The sequence below is a fragment of the Vidua macroura genome, chromosome 24 (assembly GCF_024509145.1).
Source record: "Vidua macroura isolate BioBank_ID:100142 chromosome 24, ASM2450914v1, whole genome shotgun sequence".
Taxonomy (NCBI): domain Eukaryota; kingdom Metazoa; phylum Chordata; class Aves; order Passeriformes; family Viduidae; genus Vidua; species Vidua macroura.
Window position 1 is genome coordinate 7651252 of NC_071594.1, and position 23563 is coordinate 7674814.

The 23563-nt window shown below is 48.4% G+C and overlaps 1 protein-coding gene across 2 annotated transcripts; it reads left to right on the plus strand.

Annotated features, from left to right (window-relative positions):
- Positions 1-949: 949 nt before the first annotated feature.
- CTTNBP2NL (CTTNBP2 N-terminal like) lies at positions 950-23269 on the plus strand. 2 transcript variants are annotated; one of them, XM_053998364.1, is made up of 5 exons: positions 950-1189; positions 7577-7684; positions 16525-16755; positions 18421-18528; positions 19279-23269. In XM_053998364.1, the coding sequence occupies exons 2-5, from the start codon at positions 7586-7588 to the stop codon at positions 20734-20736; spliced, it is 1896 nt and encodes a 631-aa protein (XP_053854339.1). In that variant the 5' UTR covers positions 950-1189; positions 7577-7585; the 3' UTR covers positions 20737-23269. The 2 variants fall into 2 exon arrangements, with proteins under 2 accessions (XP_053854339.1, XP_053854338.1); XM_053998363.1 differs by lacking the exon at positions 950-1189 and adding an exon at positions 2088-2152.
- Positions 23270-23563: the final 294 nt, after the last annotated feature.

Genomic DNA, 23563 nt, shown 5'->3' on the forward strand with positions numbered 1-23563 from the left:
CAGCCTCACGCAAAGCTCTTTCTGCACAAAGGTCTCCTTTCTCCTGTGTTTCCAGGAGTGGGACTGGGCAGCATCAGGAATGTTTGCAGCAGAAATGACCAGCAAGCAGATGATCCCGCCGACGGTCCGTGCCAGCCTGGAAATACAAGGAAACACAGCCCCTCCCTTGCTATTTTGAGATGTGAATGTTTTAGGTGTGTTCTGTGGAACTCGGAGAAACAGCTCCAGCGCAGCCGCTCCCGAGCAGCGGAGCTGTGTCTGAGCAGGAGCTGCGGACGCGCGGGGGCGCGGCAGCCCCGCCAACGGCACCGGAGGTTTGAGGGCACCGGAGCGCGGGGATGCGCCCGGGCCGCGCCGCCGGGCACGGCTGGGCTGCACTGCCGGGCTGCACTGCCGGGCACACCTGGGCACACCGCCGGGCACGGCTGGGCTGCACTGCCGGGCACACCTGGGCACACCGCCGGGCACGGCTGGGCTGCACTGCCGGGCTGCACTGCCGGGCACACCTGGGCACACCGCCGGGCACGGCTGGGCTGCACTGCCGGGCACACCTGGGCACACCGCCGGGCACGGCTGGGCTGCACTGCCGGGCTGCACTGCCGGGCACACCTGGGCACACCGCCGGGCACACCTGGGCACACCGCCGGGCACGGCTGGGCTGCACTGCCGGGCACACCTGGGCACACCGCCTCCCTGGGCAGCCCATTCCAATGGGTACTCAATCACCCTTTCAGTGAAGAATTTCTTCCTAATGTTCCAACTAAACCTCCTCTGGTGCAGCTTGAGGCGCTCCCAGTAGTGGGGAAAGCCATTGAGAACTGTTCTCAGCTCTCCAGAACCAGCGATGCCAAGCGCATCCCACGGAAAGCTCAGAGGCGGAGCGGCTGGCCGTGCTCCGCACAGAAAGGGCTCGCTCCCGCTCCGCTGTCCCGCGGCTTAGCGGAGTGCTGCCTCAGCAGCTCGGGCAGAAAAATCCTGCTGCCCTCCGCAGAGCGCCCCGGCTGAGGCCTCCGCGGGCAGCATTCCCTCCAGCGACCGCCCCCGCCCATCCAGGGCTCTTTCCTCGGCCACGGCAGGTAAAGAAATCGAAACGCTGATTTTGCACAGCACCTCCGCCCGGGAGAATCGCTCGGCCCTTGCGAAAGCTCCTCAGAGGGAAGTTGTGCCCGGCAGTGAGGGCGGTGCCCAGGTGAGTCACTGCCCAGGTGAGTCACTGCCCAGGCCAGCCACGCTGCAAAGCAGCGCTGTTAGAGGGCTGCTGCGCAAAGGAAACAAAGATACTGTGGACACCCTTGGGCGAACCATCAGTGTCCAGAGTGAGGCCAAGCCCAGGTGCCATGAGGGCAGCAGGACCTGGAGGTGTCGGGGGAGAGGGACTGGCCCGCAATGACGCGGGGCCGGGGCTCAGAACCGCTCTGAGGGCGCTGCTCTGCCGCGGGCACCGTGAGGGCTCTGAGGGCACCGCTCTGCTACGGGCACCGTGCGGGCTCTGAGGGCGCTGCTCTGCCGCGGGCACCGTGAGGGCTCTGAGGGCGCTGCTCTGCCGCGGGCACCGTGAGGGCTCTGAGGGCGCTGCTCTGCCGCGGGCACCACAGGCATTCACTCCTTCACCCGCCCCGAGCCTCCTCCAGCGCGGCCCGTGTGCCCCTGTCCCTGCCCCGCGCTCGCACAGCCCTTCCCGCCGCCGGGACCCGGACCGGGAGCGCACCGGGAACCGCCGGGGCCCGCCCTGGACACAACCACGGGCCGGGGGCGGCGGCCCGGGCGGTGCCTCGGCCCCGCCCCACCGGAAATGACGCACCAATCACGGCCGCCCGCTCGCTCTGCCGCGAACAAAAGGGATTTTCACCCGCGGCCCCGCCCTCCGCGCCGCCTCATTGGCTGTGCCCGCCCTCGCCCCGCCTTCCCCGCGGCGGATTGGCCCGCGGCCGCGGCGGTGGCGGCGCTGATTGGCGCGCGGGCCGTCGGTCAGCGGGCGGGGCGGGGCGGCCGATGGGGAGCGGAGCGGCGGCGGCGGCGGCGGCGGCGCGGGGCCGGGCAGGTCGGTGCGGTGGGGCGGGCGCGGCTCCGGGTCCCGCTCTCGGCGCGCTCCGGCCCGGCCTGTCCCGGCCTGTCCCGGCGCGGCGCTGCCCCTGCGGGGGGGCAGAGGCAGGTGCGGGGCGGCGCGGCCCGCGGGGCTGAGCGGGGCGGCGGCGGGGCCGAGCTCCGCTGCCGGCGGGGGCGGCTGCGGTCGGGACTAGGGCGGCCGCAGGCGGCGGGGAAGGGGAGGTATCGGGGGGAACGGCGAGATCGGGGGGCGGTGCCGGGGGGCCCGGAGGCCGGGGGGCGTTACCGGGATGTGGGCGTCGCTGCCCGGTCCAGCCGGGCCCGGCGGACCGAGAGGCGATGGAGCCGGTTGTTGTTGCCCGCACCCTCCCTCCTTCCCCGCGGCCGCGGGCTCCGGTGCGGCGTTTCCCTTTGTTCGCCGCGGTTGTACCGGGCCAGTGCAGCGCGGGAGCCGCCGAGCCCGGGCCCTGCCAGCCGTTCGCTCCCCGGCCGGTGCCGGTGCCGCTCCCCGGCCGGTGCCGCTCCCGGGCCGGTGCCGCTCCCTGGCCGGTGCCGCTCCCGGGCCGGTGCCGCTCCCGGGCCGGTGCCGCTCCCAGGCCGGTGCCGGTCCGGCCGGTGCCGCTCCCTGGCCGGTGCCGCTCCCGGGCCGGTGCCGCTCCCCGGCCGGTGCCGGTCCCGGCCGGTGCCGCTCCCTGGCCGGTGCCGGTGCCGCTCCCCGGCCGGTGCCGGTCCCTGGCCGGTGCCGGTCCCGGACCGTGCCGGTGCAGCGCCGGCCGTGCCGCTCCCTGGCCGGTGCCGCTCCCGGACCGTGCCGGTGCCGCTCCCCGGCCGGTGCCGCTCCCGGACCGTGCCGGTGCAGGTCCCGGCCGGTGCCGCTCCCCGGCCGGTGCCGCTCCCTGGCCGGTGCCGCTCCCGGACCGTGCCGGTGCAGCGCCGGCCGTGCCGCTGGCGGCTGCGGCGGCCCGTGTCCCGGGCTGACCCGCGGTGCTCGCCCGTCCCGGGCCGGGGCCGGGGGCGGCAGGAGGGGCGAGGCTCCCCGGGCGCGGGGCTGAAGGTCAGCAGCCAGCGAAGGTTTCGGTTCTCTCTCAAGGAGCTCCGGTTGCTGCACAGGGGCTTCAAGGACCCACACCACATCCATGTCAAAATTGTGCTAATTTTCTTCCTTCTGAGTATTACTTCAAAAACTAATGTGGTGAGGTTGTTTTTTTTTTTTTTTTTTTTTTGTGGGTAATGCCCTTTTTCCTTTAGGGCTAAGATACAGAGGTGAAGGAAATAGAAACACTTCTCATTTTAACCTATACCTCCACAGTAGTGATGCAATGCCAGGTAGCATTGTGGATACACAATTATTAAGTCTGTTAGCATTTTTTCATTACATACACATATGTAATTATTGAAACGACTCAAACACCACGCGATACACGCAGAAGCAGTTTCAGGAACTTGTCTGTCAGGACTTCTCAAACTGGTTATTAGCTTCTCCCATTAATGTGATTACACGACTGCCTGTGCTGGCTTCTGGAAAATGTCAGTTCCTCTTCAGGAGCACAGGAAAGAAAATTAAGCTGATTCAGAATTATCGGCATAGTTGCATTGGTGTAGGTTTAGGAAATACCCTCTTTCAGAGGAAGAAGGAGCAACAAGCCTTGTTCTTGACGATGTTTTTTTAAAAAGTAGAAGAGTTTTGAGCCAAGGGCTCGCAGAGGATCCTGAAGCTGCCCTCCCCATGCCTCGGGCTGTGCGTTCAGCTCCCCTTGCGTTCTGGCCCTTGCTGAGGTCGCTGGGTGAGGCTCTCCTGTGCTGGCAACATTCTTTCGGTGGGTTCGTGCCCCTGTGTGTGTGAGAGCAGTGAAATGAAACCTGGCGTGGTGTCACGATCCTCCTGCCGTGATTGAGGGCGAGGAGGAGCTGCCAGGGCTGCGAGCTTATCTGTGTGTTCCTCAAGTGGCACATGCCAGAGATAACTCCCCCGTCTCTTGGCTCGTGTGGTTGTAGGGACACTTCAACTGCTCTCGATGGTTATTTTCAGTGAAATACCGGGAAATAACTTTCTTAGAAAGGTTTTATCTGCTTGGAGGGTGGGTATGGGTCTGTCAGGGAGACTCCAGTGGTCCATAGCTGAAAGGAAGCTCACCTTCAGGCAAGCAGAAAGTGATAATCTTGGTTTATGCTCTAAACTCTGGCTTATTGTCCAAAAATGGTGGTGTATCTCAGACTCGGGGAAAATATTTATATCATCAGACTAAACAACAAGGTCTTTGTGGTTTGTGATCTGTGTGAGTGCACTCAGTGTATTTCCCTGGATGTAAAGGGGTAACATGCCCTGGGAATTGCTGGATCTTGTTTCTGATGCTGGGAAGCTCTGTCTCTTGGTTAAAGCTTTGGAAATAGAGGGTCAGGTTCCCCAGCTGAGGTGGCCAGATCCCTTTGGTAGAATGAGACTGTTTGCAAGGGGTAGAACTGGGTAATTTAATAGAGTTGGTGTGATCTTTTGATAAAAAGTGGGATGAGGGAAGGCACAGGGATGTGTAGCCTGAAAGCAGCCTTGGAAAGGTTAGCTCAGGAGCCTGGAGGGCTGGGAATGGATTTGGATTTAGATTTGGATAGGGGAAAAGGAGCTCAAATACATGCTTATTAGCTCTCTGATCCAGAGATGCTTCTTGTTTCTGTAAAATAGTAACATCAAATGAATAGGGCTTTTTTGTCCCCCGAATTTTCAGCTCCCAAGTGCAGAGTGACCCTTAAAGGGAATGCTTGGGATTGTGATCCATTCAGCATAGCAGACATCTGCCTGGGGTGCTCTGAAAGTTCCCTGCAGATCACTGGAGGATACAGGTACATTTTGGTGGGCTTTTTTAGAGCAGTGACTTTATTTGTTGCATCTGCTCCCAGTCTGTTCCCTCAGCAGCATGAAGTAACCGATGCAAGCAAAGCAGGTAGAGATTTTCTCTTGCAGCAGGTTGCACATGAGGAAGCTGAGGCTGTACCACTTACATACCTTTAATGTTACCTCTTGTTGTTGGATAAATGATTACTGTGCAAACTGGCTCCTGCTCTTTATTTCCCTTAACTATTTTTACCTGTGTATTTTAGGACAGGGCTTGTTTATGTTATTAAGCACATTAAGGACTACAGAGGCATGCTAAGAATAGCATGGCTTGTTCCTGTAACACTGGGAAGAACAAGTCACAATGGGAGTAGTTAGAATATAGAGTAGAAATTATTGCTGCCCTGACTAATAGCTTTAAAATACCAAACTGCAGCTGGTAGCTGTCCTTGCTATAAGACTGAGCTGTTTGGTAGCTCTTGGAGAGATGCAGCTGCATTTCCACATCATCTCTTTTTAAAGGAAAAGCATGGATGCAGTCATGTTGGAAGTCCATGTCCAACGCTTACTGTCCTGGGGTAACAGAAATATGTGATACATTTTGTTCTAAGATCTCCAAGGAATTCTCCTTTTTCAGTCAGGTTTGTAATGCCCCAATGTTACTTGATGAGTGTCTGGCAATAAAAGGCACTTCCCATTGGTATTGATTCAGTCTTAGAGCCTGTGAGTTTAGTCTGAGCAAGGACATGGTTTTGAGATCAAGCCATGAGATGGTTTTGAGATCAAGCCATGCATCTCCTAATCAGATGCTTGGATACTCCACATCTAAAGGCTGCCCAGGGAAATGCTGCAGCTTTGACATAAGCACCAACACCAACATGGTAAATATCAAAGACTAGAACCAGGCTATGTCTTTTCTCACTTTGTGTGGCTACTTCTTTATGTTTTAACATTTCTTTGCTGCTTCTGTTGCCCTCTCTTCCATTTTTCCAAGATGACCAAGTTGTAGATCACACTCCTTCCACATGGTCTCAGCTAGCCAGGCTCCCCATGGCAGCAGAGCCCTCCAGCCGTGTCCGGAGCTGAGGGAGATGGTCAGGCTGCCACCCTGGGCATCTCTCTGGCAAGGTCCATTGACTGACCAGAAGTGATCAGTGCTGAAGAGTGACCAGCACTGCCCTGGCCTACAGAAAGGTGATTTTAGTCAATACAGTGAGTTCCCTAAATTGTGCCTTTGTGTCAAGTTTTGATCAGGGTTTTTGGACACAGTGACAAGTATGAGCAGATTTCCCAAACGTTCCACTCGTGGGTTTTCCTCTTGGATCTGTGAATGGATCTGCACCAGGGAACAGAAATGCAATGCTGGCAGATCTGTGCTGTCCAGTTCAGTTTGGTTTTGGAACAGCCAGCCGTGGTCACTTCACTGGCGTTTCCTTGAGCGGCCCATGCCAAGGGGAGGGTGAGCCAGGAGAGCCTGTAAGAAATGTTGCTGCTTTATGGAATTTCATGGAAAACACTGTGTGAGGCAGGAATGTGAGTGTGATGAGACACTTCCCTGCTTAGCACAGGGGCACAGAGTTGATTTCTGATTTCTCTTGCTGTATGAAGACTGCAGAACTTTCTGTTCCCAGCGACTGGAAAACTGCTCTGGCACGAACAAGACAGAACTTGCTTTTGTGTGTAACTCTCCAAGGCACAGTTATGCAAATCAGTTGTAAAAGAGCAGTGACTTCAGACAAACTAGACTTCAGCTGAATGTTTTAGCTGGATAGACTTCTCTAGTAGGGGCTAATTTAACCCTTTATCACTTTCCACTGGAGTTTGATATCTCCAAGTAGCTTCTTCATGCTGTAGCATTTTCTGCTTGACACATAGTGTGGTGAAAGATGGACATGACTTGGACTCAGAAAAGTGTATTTGATGGCTGAGCAAAGCACAAGACTGTATCAATAGGTATAATTTCATCAGAGACAAGGATTTAGTCTGAAATTATTTCCATTTTTAACAAAATAATGTAACAAAAAGGCTTATTACAGGACAGTGTTAAGTGTATCAACAAAGATGCAAGGGAATAAGAAGCCTCTTTATGTGCAGTTCAGATGATGGATCTCTTATGCAGGCAGTAAAATTGTATTTAATAAATGAGGCTGATATTGAAACTGTTTGAAAGAATAGTAATTAAGTGTGTATTTTCTGTGGCATTGATTTTTGTGAAGTGGCTTGGGCCTGCTCCATCAGCATGGACAATGGCATTCCCAGGAAGCGAATCCCAGCGCTGCAACATTCCCATCACTGCTGAACTCCTGTGGGTGGCCACTTTGGCCTTCATTCATCACAGCTCCTCAGTGATGTTTGCAGCTGTGTGAGGCAGATGTGTAATCAGTATGACTTTCAGATATCCGTGTTTTTCCCCTCTCCTGTTAACTTTGGCTGCTTCTTGGTGAATGTTGTCCTGTCCTGTTAGCCCACACATTCTGCCATCGCCATCTGGGTGTGCATATGTTCCTGTCCCTTGGGAGGAGGTGACAAACGCATCTTCTGCAGCTGGCATTGGAAGCTGGAGAGAAGATATCCCCCCTCAGGGCAATTTGCAATCCAAAGAGCTGAAAGCTGAACTTAAATGGAGATTATATGTCATAGCTTCGAATACTGATCTTAATGTCCAAAGAAATGCCTACTAAACTAGGTTTCATTATTTTTCAGGTTTTCAGGATGAATCTGGAAAAACTCAGCAAACCAGAACTACTGACGCTGTTTAGCATTCTTGAGGGAGAATTAGAAGCAAGAGATCTTGTCATAGAGGCTTTAAAGGTAGGTTTTAAGTATCAGGATAAGAAACAAACATGACAACAGTAAGTAAGTTCTGCAGAGAGCTTGTATCCAAGGTGAAGTTCAGAGGTAAAGATTCATTACTAGTTCAGAATCCCATTTTAATATCAGCAGGATTACACAGTAAATGCTGTAGATAATTTTTAACTTGGAATTCATTGTTGGAAGCTGGCTGCAAGAAGCGTTGTGGTATTGAGATACAGTGTTATGTGTGTGCTTCCATCCTTTCTGATAAAGTACCATGTGCTTCTGCTGTGTAAAAGGTCTGCCAGAATCCCTTTTTAGTTTTTTTTCTCCTTTAGCAAGGAGGGCTGCTTGAAGCAGAAACTCTTCTCTCCAAGAGGGATCACAGATTAGTCTTTTGGTGACAATAACGTCACACTAAGTAAAAAGCATCCGTGGCTTTGTGTTGACTAAGCCACCATAAGCTGGCACTGCTGAGAGCAGCAGCCCTGAGTGCTCAGCTACTTATTCCTTCCCTTTGCTGGCACAAGCATTAGTGTAACGTTGCAGTGAGGCAGCTGCCAGCTAAAACTGCTCCAAAAAGCCAGTTTCAATCCGTGTCAGTGCAGCTGAGGTCGTGGAGCACATGATGGGACAAGGCAGGGGTGGTGCTGGAGCCTCCTCTGGCAGGTGCAGGAAAACTGGCTGCTGTGGTGTGAGCTCTGTGCTGCTGCTGGCCTGGATCAGGGAGCCTGGGTCTCTGCACAGTTTGCTGTGTTGAGCTGAGCCTGGAAATTATTTTACAAAATACATTGTCCATGTGTAATTCTGCTGCTCTTTGAAGGATGCCTGGTTGGCAATCAGCCTCGACAAAGTGAAAAAAACAGTGCTATGAATGATGGCAGGGGTCAATTTTGGAAGGAATTAGTTGTGTCAGGGTTGAATCTCGAAGGCTTTTTCAAGCTGACCTGTCACTGCTCATAATGTATAAAACTTGCAGCTATTTCAAAAGAGGAATGGCAGCTTGCAGACCTGAGAGCTGCAGGGCCTTGCTTTTCCAGCAAAAGCTTCTCCAGCTTGATTCCAAACATCTTTTAGGGGAGTGGAGGCATATCCTTCTCCAGAACAGTTGGGATGCTTATGTTTGTTGTTAGTTGCTTTTGCATTTAGATAATCCTTTTATTTTGGAGGAATATTGTTACCTCTCAAAACTATTGATCAGGTTTGTTTTCTGTTTTGATACACACTTGCAAGTTTCTGCTCTGAACTGGGATCCATTTTTTCACTGTGTGTGGTCAGAATGTGTTACCAAAACAAGCCTCCCTTCAGTATTTCAGTGTGAAATGTGTACAGTGGAGCACAGAGAGACTGATGGGAAGAAATGTAGCAGCTCCATTCCAGAGGCTTTTTATTGCCTACCTTCCAGTAGTGTAAAGCAATTATCTTTCCTGTTCAAATTTAACCTGCAGTTCCCCCTTGTGTGAGGAGATTAATACAGTAAGAATACCCTTTGACATAATTTGTCAAGTACTCGTAACTGAGAAGAAATTAAACTAAATTGTAACCTATGCTTGATAATTATGGAGTATAAAATACTGATCTAATCAAAGGTTAGGGCTATTTTCCCCTTCCTCTGTCAGGGATATGCTGTAGTGTTTCATCTCGGGATTGTGAGGACAGCTGGAGCTGGTGGGAAAGGGCAATGAGAGCTTCAAATCCAAGCTGGCACCCCTGGCATGTGGCGTGTGCCTGCAGCACTGTGGGATGTGGTAGGTGTCCAGCTGTGCTCCCTGCCTCCAAAGCTTGTCCTCAGTGGTGCTGCAGCCCGGGCCTGGCTGCCCCTGCTGCCCTTCCCATCGGAAGGAAATTCCTGTCACTGCCTGGTCTGGGGGCTGGGCAAAGGTTCAGCAGCAGAGACCTTCCAGCTTTGCTTTGTCCATTTATTTGGAATATACAGCTAGAGAAATACTGGCCTTACAGTGTTTTTGTCATTGTTTGCAGATAGTAACTGTGGTAACAGCTTTACCGTGCCTCACTGGCCGAAAGACTGTGTGTGACTAATTAAAGGAAACCTTGCTAATCTGTTTACTCGCGTTTTGATGCATAAAAGTGCTGCCCTGAAGAAAAAACAACTTCTAAGACTGAGTTAAAGATTTGCAGTCCTGAATGCATTTAGTTTGACGTGTATAAATTGGACAAATTGAGTTGTGATTTCCAGGAGAGGCGCTGGGATGCCGGGGCTGGGGGAAGCTGTTGTTCCACACACAGAGGAACTGTCTGACATGGTCTCACAGCTCTCTCAGTTCCCTAAGTGTGGTGGACAGGGTGTCCTGCCTCGGCAGCTGCATTTCTTTGGAGGAGAAATAGTTTTATGTTAAATGTGGGTATATGTTGGAGCAGGTGGAGTTCAATCCTCTGAACTTTCTTAGGGGATTGCATAATCCTAAACCACAGCAGTGATTTTCTCCAGCAGTTATGTTAAACACGTAGATGCCAGTGGTTGGAAATCAGAATTTTATCTGCCTGTTTGCTTCCCTCATAGTAACAAATACACATTTCCCTTCATGAGCTAATTTTACTTCTGCTTCAGATTTAAATCATTCTGAGTTCTGGTTGTTTGAGTCAAATCCTTCGGTACATTACAGAAAAGGACAGGCACTTGCAGAGGAAGAGTACCTTAATTTGTAAACATGTCATCTGACTGTGGTACAGTCTGCAATAATTGATATTCCTGCACACTTAGAGACAAACATTTTGCATCTGGCATTTAGCAGAGAGACTCCATGTGTGCAGATGACAAAGCTTAAAATAGTTTTCCTCTCCCTCATGGTATCAGGCACTTGTGGCTGGCACTGGCCCCGTTTCTCTCTGTGTCAGAATCGAGCTGCTGAGCCAGGCGTTCCAGACACTGCTTGTTGAACTCGCTGCTTTTTTCTCCCTCTCTTCACCTCCTCTCCTCAGATCTTGGCTCTTTCTTCCTTACTGTCTGACAAACTGACTGTATTTAAAATATTCTTTCCCGGTGCTTCAGTTTGCTTCCTCTGTTTCAAAACCTCTTCCAAAAAAAAAAAAAAAAAAAACCAGCTTTTTTTTTTTTTTTCTGCCTGAAAGTAGCTTCCTGTCCACTACATAAATTTCAATGTTCTCCTTGGAACAGATTTTAAGCCTGACTTCTTATTGTGCTCCTTTTCCTGTAGTTATAATTGTGTTTATATCATCCAAAATCCCAGATGCTGTCAGAGAGTTGCATAATCCTGAGAGTTAGACTCTCAGTCCTTACTGCTGTGTAGGAAGGGTTGCATGAACCACAGGTTTGCCTTCTGAAATAGCACACCACGCCTGGAAACAATTCAATATTTAAATGGATCTCTATCACTGTGCTAGAGCACTTTGTTCCCTCCCCCCTGTTTTCCATACATTAGAACTGAAGTTCTGTTTACTTTTAGAAAACAGGAAACAGCTTTCTGGCTTATTCTTTTATGTTAATAAGGCCTCAGGCAATTTACGCTGAAATAGAAACTATTTTGTGTTAATGACTGGGAGCTGGTATTCATCTCTTTGCTTCTGAGTGCAGTCGTTCACCATAAAGCAATATTAATGCAAAACTAGGTGCTGTTTGTTAGTGGATTTAGAAATTAGGTTTACAGTGCAGTTTCAAAAACTTAAGTCTACCTCTTGTTTAAATAAAAAGCAAAGTTCAGTAATACAAAACCTTCCTGCTGTTAAATCTTTCACAGATGGGGCAAATTGGGCTTATGCATCACTTAGAAAGCAACTTCCATGGAGCAGTGTTCCCGTGGGTGCTGTCCTGCTGGAATGCAGGCATTCCTTACAGCTTTTCTTGCAAGCTTGGGGCATTTTTTTGTTTATTTCTTGCTTGAAGCAGCACAGTTTGCCAGTACCTTTCCAGAAGTGACTCTCCTCACCTGCAGAGCTGCAGGTGTGTGCTGAGCAGGAGCAGAGAGGTGTGGGGGTGCCTCCCCTGCTGCAAGGGCTCCTGCTCTTGTTCCAGCTCGCGGCTGCTGCTGGCTTCCCTGGTTTTGGGGTGAGCACGGAGCAGCCCTGGAGCACCACCCCAGGCTGCTGGGGCCAGGCACAGCCAGCCTTGCCCAGAGCTTCCCAGGAAATAGCTGCACTTTTGTGCTGCTTGACATTTCCTGAGAAAGCTGCTTCTGTTTTTCAAAGCTGATAACAGGTCTTACTTGGGCAAGTGTGGGTAGCTCTCGTTTATCAGGTCTGCTCACTGGATGTAATGATGGCAATTAAGACAGAAGCTGCATTTGAACAGTTTCCTTGGTGGCTCGGCCTGGCATTGCTGCAGAGCTGGTGCAACACTGGAAATCCCACTCCAGCATTTTGACATTTCTTTTTGGGCAAAGCAAGTGGTCCCCACCCCCATTTCCCTTCTCTCTCAGGGCTTGCTGTGACCTCAGCCTGCCTTCATTCCCAACTTCTGTCTCTGGGGAGAGAAGCTAATAGGGAAGTTCAAGGCAGTAAGGAGCTATTTAAAGCTTATTCCACTCTCTGCTACATGAAGGAGTAACTTCTGTGCAAATTATTACTGGAGAACTGCAAACTCAGTAGCTAGAGTTAATTAAGAGTGTGTTTGCTTTGTACCAAGGGTTAAAACCTGAACTCTGAAATTACAGGGAGGAGAAATGCTCTACTTGATGTCCAAAAAACACTTGAAATAGGTCCTGGAAATTCCCTGTTTGATGTTCCAGTAAAACAAGTTGTAAAGATTACTGAAGAGAGAGAGAATATTCTGTCACATAAACAAGGTTTCAGTAGAAAGAAATATTTTATTAAAAAAAATACAGAAATTGCTTATGAGAAACATTCATCCCAAAACAGCCTAGAAATCCCAAGAGGAAACAGTAGCTTTTTCCTAACAAAGAAAAGCCTTTGCTTTGCCTGCCTGCACAGGAAACATCTTTTCAGTTGGGTCAGATGTTGCTTCTGCCCCATAAAATCAGAATTATCTCTTCCCAGAAGGACTAGCAGTGGTCCATCACCCAAATTTGAGCTCAAAGCCAGTCAGTTTCACATGGAACCCCCTCTGCTTATGCCTAATTTTTCCAGTCTTCTGGAAGTTTATTTTTAAAGGTAGTTCATATGTATAGTTCCTTCTTTTTTTTTAAAAGCACCCCAACCTTATATGTTATCTTCTTTTCCTGTTGGGAGAGGTCAGTTTAATAGTCTTGAAAATTGCTGAATAATCCATTTAGTTGCTTCTGGAATTCGAGTATTTTGTTGGGAAATTGACAGTTCTGCAGGTTTGAGATGATAGAGGTGGAGGAACTAAATTAGAAGATGTAATTGCACAGAATTGCATCTTCTTTCATAGCACCATTGCTGATGTTGGAGGTATGTGTGTCATCTCTGGTGTTCAGATGAAATTTTCCACTCCTTAATTAACACTGCATTTTGTAACCTTATTTCCTTTTCATTTAACCTTGACTTTCTGTGGATTTGTGTTTTCTGTGCTGGGATCTGAGATCTAGGTTGATTTTTTTCTTTTTTTTTTTCACTTGGAGCTCACTAATAGAGTGTTCCTCTACCATCAAGTTCCTTCTGTACTGAAAGCTGAACAACAACTGTATTTAAGGTAGAATCCAGTTCAGACAGGACAAAATCAGAAGTGTTGAAGATGTTTGGACATGACCTCCTGTAACAGAGGAGCTGAGCTGCAGAGCTGTCTCAGGGAGGAGCACAAGCCATGGCAGAAGTCATTCTCTGTGACATTTCCACACCTGTATAAGACAGCCTCTGGAGATTATGGCACTGTGACTTCATTTTCCAAGAGCTGCCTCAGTGATTCAGGTGGCCCAGCTGGCTGCTCTGTAGCACAGAGGTGTCACAGGCTGGACAATCCCTGTTTGCCTTTCCAAGTGCACAGTGGCCAAAGCACTGGGTTTGTTTTTGTAAACATGGTGTGGTCGGTGTAGGATGACCTGGTTAAGACTTTCTCCAGTCTAGACAGCTTTAATTAAATGTTTATGCTCTGCTGGCTACTGAAGAAGAATAGCTGGACTTGAGAAAGCTCTTAATGTTATGATAGTCTCATCTGTTTGTCATGCTAGTTCAGGAAAATACTTAATTGCTCAAAGTAGCAAGGAAGAACTTCTTGTTCTTTCCCAAACAGGAAATAAACCACCCCACTGAATTCAGAGTGGGTGGTTTGTTCAGAGTTCAGAGCCCAGTGCTGTGAGGAGCAGAGGAAAACATGGCTTTTGTTACACCTTCAGTACTGCAAAGATCACCTTAATCTCAGTTTTTGGAGCTCTTATCTGGTAGAAGCTGCCCAGCAGTAAAGGCAAGGTTTGTTTACACAGTTGAAGCACTGGCGCCCTTCTGAAGGGTCTCTCCCATGCTTCTGGGTAGAATGGCCAGCACTGGGATGAGCTGGGATTTAGTTCATCTGTCAGAGCAGTAAGGCCAGCTGGATGGAGATCCCAGTTCATATTTACAGACTTATTAATGCTTGAGTCACTTAGAAATTCCCTCCACACTTATATGGAGCTTTCATTGAGTCATTTTTATAAACACTTCAGAAAAACAGAAGATTCCCTGTTCCTAAAAAAAAGCCAAACCTGTAGTTTTTCCTGTGATTCATTAAACCTCATTATCCAGGGCTAGTCTCCCATTTCCAGGGCTGATCTTTTCCTTCCTCTCCTTTTTATTATTGTGTAAAGTTAGAACAATATCTGAAGCTCTGATCAAAGGTATCCACAGTTCCTGACGGATATTGCTGATAGAGAGGGAGGGGTATCTCTAAGTGTGAGCTGTTCCTCTGTGTTTGTTTACTGCAGGGTTAAAATCCAGCTCCAAACTGGAATCACAGGATGGATGTCTCTAATTTGGTCATGGAGAAGATATTTTGGGTTGGGTTTTTTATGCCTCTTGTCAAGGTAATGCAATCACTTTTCCTTTTAAGAGCAAAAATCAATTTTTTTTTAGTTTATTTCATGTGGCTGCATTTCAGAATGCAGGTGGGACCAGCAAATCTCACCAGCTCTTTGAGTAAAACCAGGTTTTATTATTTAACTCACACTGTTCCAGTGTAGCTGTACCAGCTGTTGTGTGGGGATGTTCCACAATTCTGTGACTCCTGCTCTTGTGTGCTCGAGGGAACCATTTGTGGTTTTGATACTGGGACATCACAAAAGAGCCCTTCCAAGAAGTACTGGCTTCTGAGCTGTCTTTTCATTTGAGGCAGGCCCAGTCTTTCCTGTCTAAATGATGATCCTCATGCAGCCCCATAAGAAAGGGGTGACAGTTTGCCGTTCCTGCTCCCTGGAAGGGTTTCTGGGAAGTGCACAGCGAGGCTGGCACGGGCTGGCTCTGCATTCAGAGCAGGGAGCTTTGTTCAGCTGAATGCCATTCCCAGCATCAGCAGAGCTGGGCTGGTGTGGGACTCGTGTGCAGGGCCCTCCACCAGCTCCAGAGCTGCTGTGCTTGGCTTGGAAAGGGTGATCTGCTGTCTGTGCTCTGCCCAGCTGGGAGCAGAAGGGTGAAGCACACCTGGGAAGGTGCACACAGCGCTTGTTTGGAGCAGTTGCTCAAGGGAAAACGTGTGTGCTGTGGCAGGAAAAGGGCATTTAGGGTCAGAGCCCTTCTGTAGGTCGCACATGCTAAAGTCTGTTCTAAATTAAACACACTTCCATAAAGGTCCCGGGGCTCACTCCTGCATTTCAGTGCTGCAGGTGTCTCGAGCAGAGGGAAAGCCCCTTCCTTCTCTTGGCCTCACCGAGGACATGCCAGTGCAGACCAGAAAAGTCATTTATGTAGAAAAGTGAAGGTGTGCACTGTCATGGTTAGCAGTCCTTACAGGACGGGTGACCAGAGGAGCCAAGCTGAAGTCTCATGTTCAGGTGTTATTTCTTGGCAGGTGCATCAGCTCTGCTGGGCATGGGGTGGTGCTGTCAGTGACACGCAAGGGGAATGGAACACTGTCATCACAGGTTTCCACAAATGCTCAGAATTCAGCCCAGAACCATTTCACTGGAAATCAGTGGTTATATTTCTTTGAGCCAAGACACCTCTGAGGGCTCTATTGAATCTACATCTGGTTTTCTGTGTCTTCTGTTGCATAAATATTTGGTTTCTTATCATGGTGGTGAACACACAGATAATACTTTCATATCTGTCTATGAGATTCTGTTTTGTTTTTAGGCCTTTACAGTCATCATTGGCTAGGATAAGCCTATGGGTATCCTAACAAACAGACTTCCAGATGGAATGGCTGATTCATGGAATATTTGGGGTCGGAAGAGACCTCTGAGCTCATCGAGTCCAGCCATTAAGCACTGTAAATGTAGAGCCTAGTACGTGTGAGTTGTCTTAATTCTACAAGCACCAAAGGAAACTTCATCATTCCTGTCTTGCTGCTTGAGAAACTAAACTCTGTTTAGTCTGGATGAGAACATTAAAGATTTTATTAACAATTCACAGATTTATGGGTCTTGCAAGAATGAAACTCTTTAATTGCTCAACACAAAATTCTTTGATGGTGACATAGTCAAGGAAACCACACAACTGCTTCTTTCACTTATGCACAATAAATGATTAAATCTTTTGTTGAGCAAGAGTTGGGACTTACCTTCTTTCCTTTCACACAGCTGTGGAATGTAAGTCATGGCTCTGGCAGGTAGCTGTGGTATGAGGATGTTTGTAGACTGAATATATTGTGGAGATGCTGTGTTTTTAAGCAAGACTTGTCTTTATTTCCTTTATTTCTAGCAGATAACAGGATATGCATCAGACTGTTAAATTCTTTTTAAAAAAAGAAAACTGGAAAAAAGGAGTATTAACTACAAAGCCCTGTTTCTTTAGCTAGTTTAAATATATTAAAATGCAAATTTGTTTTTGTGTTGCAGGCCCAGCACAGGGACACATTCATTGAGGAACGCTATGGGAAATACAACATCAGTGATCCACTGATGGCTTTGCAGAGAGATTTTGAGACGCTGAAAGAGGGGAATCATGGTGAAAAGCAGCCAGTGTGCTCCAATCCTTTATCTATTTTGAAAGTGGTGATGAAACATTGCAAGAATATGCAGGAAAGAATGTTATCCCAGCTAGCTGCTGCGGAAAGCAGGCACAGAAAGGTAGGATTTGCCTCAATTAAGATATGCACAAGTTATAGTTGCATTTTAGTAACAAGTTAAAGATAATAACAAGTTACTTCAGCAAAAGCACTTAAGTTCCCCGAGGCTTGGTAACTGAAAGGACTTTGCAACTTTGTTTAAACGTCTCACTCCAGGTGATGCAGCTGATGAGTTTTAATTCCAGAATGTGAAATATATACAAGATGCTTTTGTTAGGACACACCAAAAAGGATCTAGCTTACAGCTGGGAGGTGTAATGCTTCCCAAAATGCAAAAAGGGTTCCTGGAAGATGGAATTCTCAGCAGACCTATCACTGCTCTGCCTGGGACTTGTTCTCCACGGTTATTGAAGAGCTGCTGCCAGGGGAAGGCACCTCCTTGTGCTTCCCTAAGGAAGTATGGAGTGACCTAAAGTATTTTTCTTGCCATTTGGCCTCTTTAATGAAGCACCTATTATTCTTCAGACCTTTAATGTATATTGACACCAATAAAGTGCTTGGTCATGTATCAGACCACACTACCACAAAAATTGATGTCACTAGAAGAAAGAACAAGGCTGTTCACTTTTCAGCCAAATGTCCAACTAAGTCATACACTAAAAGCAGATATTTTTTCACCTTTTCCTCTTCCTGTCTACGTCTGTGAAAGCTTCCTGTATATTTGATGATATTTAAGCATTATTCAGAAGCTTAAATTTCAGGAAGACTGAGGAGCTGCTAAATTCATGGTGAGCATGTGTTGGGAGAGCTTAGTTTTGGTGATGAGATAAGAAGAGCCTCTTGGGAAGTTTGTATTCTGGCTTTTCTGTTAATAGCATTTCAATTATTCATGTAATTCAGTGTTAAAGCTGAAGGAGCTCCTTCACTGGGCCCTTATGGGAAGCAGTTTCACTTCAAGAGCTCATCTTGTTCTTAAGTGGAAGAACAAATTAATGTTCTTTAAAATAAACTTTACACTGGAGTCCTCAAATCCCTGTAAGGTGCTGGGAGAAGCCTGAGTGGGAATTGCTGCTGGAGCCACAGCAGGGACTGTCCTGCTGTTAGAGCCCTGTGTCTCCTGCATGCAGCACCTCTGCTCCTGCTGGGCCTTGCATTGATGGTCCTGCCAGGAAATTCTGAGTTTCGAGGGACAAGAGGCACAAACTGAAATACAGGAATTTCCAGCTGAGTATGAGGAAAAACTGACTGACTTAGAGGGTGACAGAACGCTGGAACAGGCTGTGGAGGGGTTGTGGATTCTCCTTCCCTGCCAATATTCAGAACCCTCCTGGACTGATCTGTGCAATCTGCTCCAGGGCAAGGCCTTGGCAGGGGGGTTGGGCTGGGTGAGCTCCAGAGATCCCTTCCAGCCCCAACTGTTCTGGAATGAGGGCACCATTCATGACATGAACCTCCCAAGGATATTGCACAGTCTGGGGGAAAAGTGGGCAATTTAGATATTTAATAATAAAATGAACATAGACCCAGCGTGAGGTTTCCCTAACGTCTTTCACAAACTGACTCAGTTTGACCAGATAATAACGTGTACTGGACTTGTCCAAAGCTGCTTTTCTGTGGTTTGAGTTGAGCTCGGCTGTCTGAAGCTGCCGTGGTGGCTCTCCCGTGCCATTCTGGAGCTGTGCAGAGGCACTGAGCTGGCATTGAGTGGCTGCTGTTTGTTGGGCAGGTGATCCTGGACCTGGAGGAGGAGAGGCAGCGGCACGCCCAGGACACGGCCGAGGGGGACGATGTCACCTACATGCTGGAGAAGGAGCGGGAGCGGCTCACCCAGCAGGTACCAGCCACAGCAACCCTGGGCAGGCAGCTGGGCAGGGCTGTGCTGGGAGAGTAGCAGGAACCTCCCTCTGTAAGGCACTCCTAGCTTTTATCACCTTGGTATGAAAAGCAGCCTTACATTGCTCTGGGTGTTTTGGTAGCTGAGCAGGGCTAAAAGGTATTAACAGGCAATCAAATGCTTTGAAATCTTACTTCAGCCTGGAATCTGAAGAGATCTGAAGAACAGGATAGCATTTACAATTGATAGGTCCCTGCAGTCCTCAAAATTCAGAATAAGTCATGGAAGATCTCCTGGGGGTGTTGTTCAGAGATGCTAATAAATATTTAAGCCACTGTTTTCTGTTACTCAAGCGCTGTAGCCTTTGTTAAGCATACATAACACATCAGCATTTTAAAGCCTAAATGCCTTTAAAAGGCAAACTGACAAAGTGGTAAATGAGGTGGAAGGGAGCTTTGCTTGTTCAGTCAGTGCATGGCACACTGGTGTGTATCTCACTAAAGGCCAATCGGATTTCATACAGGATAAAACTACTAGTAAGTAATAATTGTTACTGTGTGCAAGCTGAGTTGTCCCAGACTATTTTGCTGATTTCTGGTGCAGTAACCTCTTTCTTAGCCATTTTCATTTTTTGCTGTGTAATTTCTCCAAGATACACAGTAAACCTGCTCCCTTTTGGGGTATTGCCCTTCATTTACTTTCAGGAGGTTTTATGGTACCCTTAAAATCTCTTTTGTTCTTAACTTCCAGGTGGAGTTTGAAAAGTCCCAAGTGAAAAAGTTTGAGAAAGAGCAGAAGAAGCTGTCGAGCCAGTTGGAGGAGGAAAGGGCACGCCACAAGCAACTGTCTTCCATGCTTGTTGTGGAGTGCAAGAAAGCCACTGCCAAAGCAGCTGAAGAGGGCCAGAAGACAGCAGAACTGAGCTTGAAATTGGAAAAGGAGAAGAGTAAGGTGAGTAAACTGGAAGAGGAGCTGGCAGCCAAGAGGAAGAGGGGTTTGCAGATGGAAGCACAAGTAGAAAAGCAGCTCTCAGAGTTTGACATTGAAAGAGAACAGCTGAAAGCTAAGCTGAACAGAGAAGAAAACCGTACAAAAGCACTCAAAGAAGAGGTGGAATGTCTGAAGAAAGCCCTGAAAGAGCTGGAGGCTTCTTGCCAGGAGCACAGTCCCTCCAAGCCTGTGCATCCCAGCCCCTCGGTGACCTCCAGGGGGGTCACAACTGACAGTCCCCCAGTGAAGTCTGTGTCCTGCCAGACCGAGAGTCTGCAGGCAGAACGGGCAAACCCTGCCAGCACCAGCAAAGCTGTTCACACCGTGTTTGCCAGCCCCTCTACACCTGCTCATTCCTATGCAAAATCCAATGGGCATTGTGACACAGACGTGCAGATGGGTGGGGAGACAAATGCTGCAGAGAGCCAAGTTCACAGGGAGAAATCTGCTGCAGCCTCAGAAAGTGCAGTAGAGAATGGAAGTTCTCCTATAAGAACAGAGTCACCGGTGCATCTGATGTCCCAGCTGCCTTCTGCTGGGGTGTCCCTGTCTCCCAGCAGCACAGCTGCCTCCTCTCTGACCCCTTCTCCCTGCTCCTCGCCAGTGCTGACCAAACGCTTGGTGGGAGCCTCGGCCAGCAGCCCTGGCTACCAGTCCTCCTACCAGGTGGGCATCAACCAGCGTTTCCATGCAGCTCGGCACAAGTTCCAGTCCCAGGCGGAGCAGGAGCACCAGGCAGGCGGCCTGCAGAGCCCACCCTCCCGGGATCTGTCCCCCACCCTGGCAGACAACTCTGCTGCCAAGCAGCTGGCCCGCAACACAGTCACTCAGGTGCTGTCCAGGTTCACCAGCCAGCAGGGCCCCATCAAGCCTGTCTCCCCTAACAGCTCCCCTTTTGGCACGGACTACCGAAACCTGGCAAACGCTGTCAGCCCCAAAACCGACTCTGGGCACTGTCCAAGCCCTGTCAAGGTTTCCAGCCCGCTGAGCCCGTTGTCTCCTGGAATTAAGTCACCAACCATTCCTAGAGCAGAAAGAGGGAACCCTCCACCCATTCCTCCGAAGAAGCCTGGCCTCGCTCAGTCACCTGCTGCTCCTGCTCCTCTAACCAAAACCTCTTCCCTGGGTGCCCCCACGGACGTGGCGAGCAGCTGCTCTAACAACACTGTCGTGTCAAATGGCAAAGACCTGGAGATCCTCCTGCCAAGCAGCAGCTAGTCTCCAGAAAATGGGAATGTGACATTCCACAGCTTAGCTTACCCCAGAGCTAAGACACTGTTTTTCCACTCCATGTTATTTATTTCCATAGTAGCAGATTCTGTCTGTATAAAGCATTTAGTACATTTTTTTTCTTTTTAATAGGTAGGAAAATATTTTTGTTTATGAAGAAACCTTAACTACAGCTATACAGTAGCCTCCAAATGTCTCATGGCAGCAGTCAAATCATTAGAGATAACAACCATAATCATGTGGTGGGACCTATCAACCTCTAATGGGACTGAAATGCTACTTTTAAATTATGCAGAAGTAATTTTTGCAGACTTTTTATTCCAGATGAACATTTTATAAAAGTGCCTGAACTAAGCCTGCAATATGAATGTGATTCTTGGGAAAAGGTGAGGAGGGGAAGACCTAGCTGCAGAAACAAATTCTTCTGAGTCCTGAATGTTGAAACCAACACTGGTTTTCCTTTTAATTCTTTCCATTTGCTAAGGTAAGTTAGCAAATGTGCTACAAGTTCTGCCAGGTGAGCACCAGACTGGTGCAGCCAGCCAGGCTGTGTCCTTCAGGACATAGCTCCCAGCTATTTGAGGAAGCACACGGGAGTTTCTTGGGATAAAATTTAGTTGTGATATCATCCAGATTACTTCTCTGTCAGTATTCCTTGTCCATATAGTTCTTTCTGCTTTCCTGCCAAGATGCCTGTGTGATTTAAGTGGCTGAACTCTGGTTTCTGGTGTATCACCTGGAATTTTCAAGCTCTTCAAGCATTCTACTGTTGTGTGTAGAACTTCTGAGAAAAGGATCTTTCTGTCACTTGACAAAGATCTCACTATTACTTGAAAAAGTAATTCATCCATCCAATACAGGTTTTTTGCAACACCTGTAACATGGGGTCTTCGACTTTAAACAAAAGCAATAATTTTGTTCCTCCTCTGTGTCAGTTAAGGCTGACTGACCTGGGTTTTACCCACTAGCTGTGGCTAGCTTTCCTTGGCTGCAAATATGGAACCAAATCATTGCTGCTGTGGAATTGAATATGTGGATATGTGTAAGTATGTCACACACATACATACTAAACACACAGTGTATTAGGGAAGTGTTTATCTCTTCTTGATCTTCTGCCTCATATGAAGAAAACATGGCAATTCACTGAGATTTTAAAAAATTCCTCAGTGAGGAATTGCCTAAGTTTGAGGCAGATCTTGTGTGTGAAGAAGTATTTGGACCCAGGAGAAGCAGCTGATTCCTGTGCAGAAATGTTTGCTGCAAGAAAACCAACAGGCACAGCACAGTGGTTTTCTGAGTCATTGTGCTGAAAAATACAGGACAAACACCTGAGATCAGTGGCAGAGGCTGGGAGCACGACGCCGAGTTAACGATCTCGGGTGTTGGACGTGAGCTGATCCTAAATTTAGAAACTGGACTCGCTGCTCGGTGTCGTCCAGCGTTGAGCACTTCCCTCAGCAGCAGAGCGGTGTTTGCACAGAGCACAGCTCCCACTGCCAGGGACGTGTTCTCCTTCGTCAATTTTCACTGTTTCATTAGGCAAAATCCCTTTGTTGTGGGAAGATCCCTGTGCCAGGGGAGGGTGCAGAGCTGCCCATAGTTCCTTGAGGTTCCTTGAGGCTCTGAGCCTGATCCCACAGGACGTGGGAGCTCTGTGCTGCTTTGAGGTGGCTGTTGTTGGAGTGACCCCACACAGCCGTGGCAGGGGGTTAGAGGTTTGCACAGACCTTTTAGTAGCCTTTTAGGTAGTGGTATTATGGGCTGGCTGTTGTTCCTAATCCAGTGGAACAGTCTGTGTATTAACAGCGGGGACATGGAGGCAACCAGGGCTAAATGGGCAGTGACTCTTTTGGAAGCACATTTATTACTTTTTTAACTAAGTGTCCACAGCAGATTTTTTTTTTTTTTTTTTGCTCTTGCTGAGAGTAAATGTAAAAATGGATGGGCAGATAGATTTTGGCCCATGTATCCCTTCTGATTGAAAAGTGAGGCTTTTGTATACACTGCTTTAATGAGTTTCTTTACTTTTACATTAATCTGACTGGTATTAGCCCCTTTCTTTATTGATAGCTCTAGAGAGAGATACTATGATGAAGTCTAATAGGAAATGCACTGAGTACTGTTTCTTCTAAAATATAATATGGGAAGGGGTATGCAAAAGAATGTATTTTTGCTAGTAGACTAACTTCTGAAAGAAACTAAGCACAAGGGATTAAAATGGATCCAACTAATTCAATAAGACATTTAGAGTTAGTTTTAACTGTTGATGTAGATCCTGTGTGAAAGCAACTAAATATTTCCTCTCTAACTCACATGTGTCCTAAGCAGACATTGTTGCAGAGTTTGTCACTGGCTAATGGAGTATAATGAAGTGCAAAACATATAACACTAGTATTAATTCATTAACACTTGTAAATTTGTAAAGCCAAATGTACCAAGCTGAAGTCTTTAATCATTTTTATAGCTGATGGCATTAAACATGTTAAACACTCATATTATCAATAAAGGATTTTATTTTTAAGATGTGCAAATTGCTTAAGGAAATGTTTGCAGTTGGGGCTGCCCAGCAGGAGAGAGTCCTGCTGGTGGTAACTGGGCATCTGTGCTCACCTGGAACCTGGAGCTTTAATGGAAGCTCTGAAATGTCAGAAGAAAGAGAATTTCTTGGGAGTACAATGGATCCTGAGCAGTCGTGGCTGCTGCAGCCAGAACATATTGCTCCTCCATCTCCACCCACCTTCTGCTGCCGGTGCTGGACGTTGGGAGGTGCCCTGGGGCAGCTGTGCTTCAGGTGGCACAGCAAACTCTGGATGCT